General features: G+C 40.2%; 1 protein-coding gene across 1 annotated transcript; it reads right to left on the bottom strand.

Annotated features, from left to right (window-relative positions):
• Positions 1–396: 396 nt before the first annotated feature.
• On the bottom strand, positions 397–1,464 carry LOC121302370 (5-hydroxytryptamine receptor 4). Its single transcript, XM_041232341.1, has one exon. It carries the CDS (start codon positions 1,462–1,464, stop codon positions 397–399), a length of 1,068 nt encoding a protein of 355 aa, XP_041088275.1.
• Between the last annotated feature and the right edge of the window lie 1,815 nt (positions 1,465–3,279).

Below are 3,279 nucleotides of genomic sequence, written 5' to 3'. Positions count from 1 at the left end.
CCATTGTTGTTTGTTTAGGTATTGTTTTGTTGGGTTCATGTACTAGTGGTAGAGTGGTAGAGAATACATGGTTCTTCCTCACCACTGTGTAAAATGAAACTATAAAACACATGAGTTTATAGGAAGTTTATTGTTCACCATGTATTATATCTGTATTCCACATCAACGCCTGAGACCACATAACACTGGAAAGCAGTGCTGCTGATGCTTATAACAGTTGTTAAATCCTAATACAGGTCAAATAGGGTCAGGCTAAATCTCCAGTAGCCAGAAATACTTCTGTTCCCCCCATCAAACTGAACCGAAGAAACTAGTGTAGGTTGGAGTACACTTATCTTGATCACCATGAAAATAAAATAGAAGCAAAAGAAGTATTCATTCTGATGGGAAGTATTTTTAGTTTGTTGTCCGTTCATTGCCTTTGGTGTTGGAAAGGTCAGTGTTGGGTGACGATCCAGGAAAGCAGATTTTGCAACCAATGATGATGAAGAATGCTCTTCTAAACGACCTGTTGAAGAAACCATACAGAAAAGGGTTCATGGAGGAATTCACATAACCAAGCCATAAAAACACTTCCCAGACAACCATGTCTGTCTGGTACTCTATAAAAGGATCGATGATGTTCATAGTGAAGAAAGGCAACCAGAAAACAAGGAAAGCTCCAATGATGATCCCAAGGGTTTTTGCTGCCTTTTTCTCCCGTTTCAGGGAGCTTTTATGTCTTGGCTTCTTGGTGGCATCTGGATCGGAGCTCTGAAGGTTCATCTGGTTCTCCACTGCGTTTATCTGCCTAGCTTGTCTCTGAGCTGCCTTATAGATCTTCCAGTACGCAACAAGCATTATAAACATAGGTAGATAAAAGGCAACAAAGGAGGCCGTAACAGCATATACTTGGTTGACTAAGAAGTAGCAGATATTGCTTGGTAGTTTGTTTTCAATGCCAATCTCAGGAAGTCCTAGCATAATAGGAGCAAAAGATATCAGCAGGGGGACAATCCAGCAGATGATAATTAAGACTGTAACCCTCCTTTTGGACATTTTGAATCCGTATACCAAGGGATTGCAAATGGCATAGTAGCGGTCAAACGCAATGCAGCTCAAGTGAAAGATAGAGGCTGTGCACAGCATCACGTCCAGGCTTGAGTGGATTCGGCAGAAAATTGATCCAAAGTACCAGCATCCTTCAATCGTTCGGATCATGCTGTAGGGCATGACTGTGAGTCCAACAAGGAAGTCTGCAACAGCCAGTGACAGGACGAATGAGTTAGTTGGGGAGTGTAGTTGTTTAAAGTAAGCAATGGACAGGACCAGTAAAAAGTTACCAACAACAGTGCAAGTTACCACAGCTATAATGAATAAATATAGAACTATTTTCGATGCTGTGCTTCTCAAACTGGCACATGGTTCAAAGTCTGTGAATTCCGACGAATTTGTGTTGCCAACCCATTCAGATATATTTGCCATGTTTTCTTGAAAGTTCCTGAAATGACAATGAAAATTATAATTAGCTCTCTCATATAATCGCTACATTTAGGATTTTTTCCCCCACTGATAAATAAATATTGTAAATTCAAGTTAAGAATTCTTGCCCAAAAAAACACCTCAGATACATACACACCTCACTATATAAACAGAAAGACGTGCATACAGTTAGTGGGGGGAGCAATGGTATCTGAAATCTATGGAACAAATCCTGCACATGCCCTGGATAATTCTGACTGATTTCAACAGCTTCTCTGCAGTAATTAATCTCACTTCCCCCCTCAGTGTTTTCATTAATTAAAACAGCTACTTACAGGCCTTTAATGAGCTGACTGAAGCCACGTCTCCCTTTTGATTTTGTCAGGATGCATTTAATGTTTGCTGAAGTGAACATGGTCCCTTTGAGCTCAGTAAACAGTTACTCTGACAAATGTAAAGCCTCTCCACTTGGAAATCCAGTTATAAAAAGAATTGCCCTTTTACATACGATCAAAAGAGGTAGCACTAGAGGGTTTAATTTGTGCAAACATGTTAAGGGATGAGTACTGTGTATTACAGGCTTTTTCTGAACAGCCTTTTTGGTTTCTTTAAGGAATTGTTCCTGGCAGACCATTATACAAAGAAAAAATAACATAGACTGGATTCTAGTCCAGAGTTGGTGACTAACAATCTTGGGAATGGTAACGGGACACATTATTATGTAAGTGTGATGTGTCACAGAGTTGCAAGTTAACAGGTCTGATCCCCTCACTCTGAGGCTATTTCTTTACATTGGCACCTAAGTAAATATTGTCCGTTTTTATCAGCCCACATCTGTCTGCGCTTGTGCTGACTTTGAGGCTGGATAGAAACCAGCGACCATGCACACCAGAAGCGAGGGTCCTAGCCGCTATGGAAATGAGATGGGCTTGCCTACAGGTGTGGTTATAGAGCTTTTAACATCATCTCACCAACAGGGTTCAGATACATAATGGCAGTACCCCACACTATACTGCTCACCACAGAAGTAGGGGAACTACGTGGGTGTTTCAGTGGACACTAGAAGGTGCCACAAACTATGTGGGAAGTAACTGTGCTGATGAAATAAGTCTGCAGCAATACTGGCATCTATTCAGAAGATTTCCTTTTCTGTTTCAGTTACTGGTTACAATGTATAATTCCAAATAAAGCATACTCAACATTTAATCCCCCCTCAATACAATAATAATAATAATCAATAATGTTGGCTTATAATGATATCATTAGAGCTACATGAAGTCATAGATTGCATTTTATTCTTATGTGTTCCTCAGGGTCAGCCAGAAGCAACGGGCATCTCATACTAAAATCTAAGAAAATAATCTTATGGAAAAACATGCTTACTGTACACCGTGCAGTCAACTAAAGCTCGCCAATGCCCTCTGCTGCTTTTCATATCATTTCTTTAAGACCTAAGAATGCTGCTATCTGCTGGCATAAAAATCAGGAAAAGCAAATCAATCATAGTCCCTAACACACTGCTACTTTAACAGGGAGACTTCTTCACGAAAGACATTGTATGTGGCAGCTCTGTGTAATGAATGCTCCTCGGATCCTTCAGATTAGCGGAATTATTACTAGACTTAGTAAAACACAACTACAGGTTCACATTCCTTCCTTGTCTTGTTTGGATAGAGTGTCTGCAGCTATATTATTATGATGCTGCTGCTGCTGATGATGATGATGATGTGGTGTTTATTTAGCAGACACCTTTATTCAAGGTGACTTAGATAGCACCTGGGAGCCTGTTTGTTTTAGATTTCAGAAGCTGGTCAGTAC

Source organism: Polyodon spathula, chromosome 1 (genome assembly GCF_017654505.1).
Source record: "Polyodon spathula isolate WHYD16114869_AA chromosome 1, ASM1765450v1, whole genome shotgun sequence".
Lineage (NCBI taxonomy): Eukaryota > Metazoa > Chordata > Actinopteri > Acipenseriformes > Polyodontidae > Polyodon > Polyodon spathula.
Note: the sequence above shows the minus strand (reverse complement) of the source record. Positions and strands in the feature narration are given on the sequence as shown.

Coding starts and splice junctions, on each gene's coding strand:
- LOC121302370 (XM_041232341.1), bottom strand. CDS start 1,464: ATGGCAAATATATCTGAATGGGTTGGCAACACAAATTCGTCGGAATTC.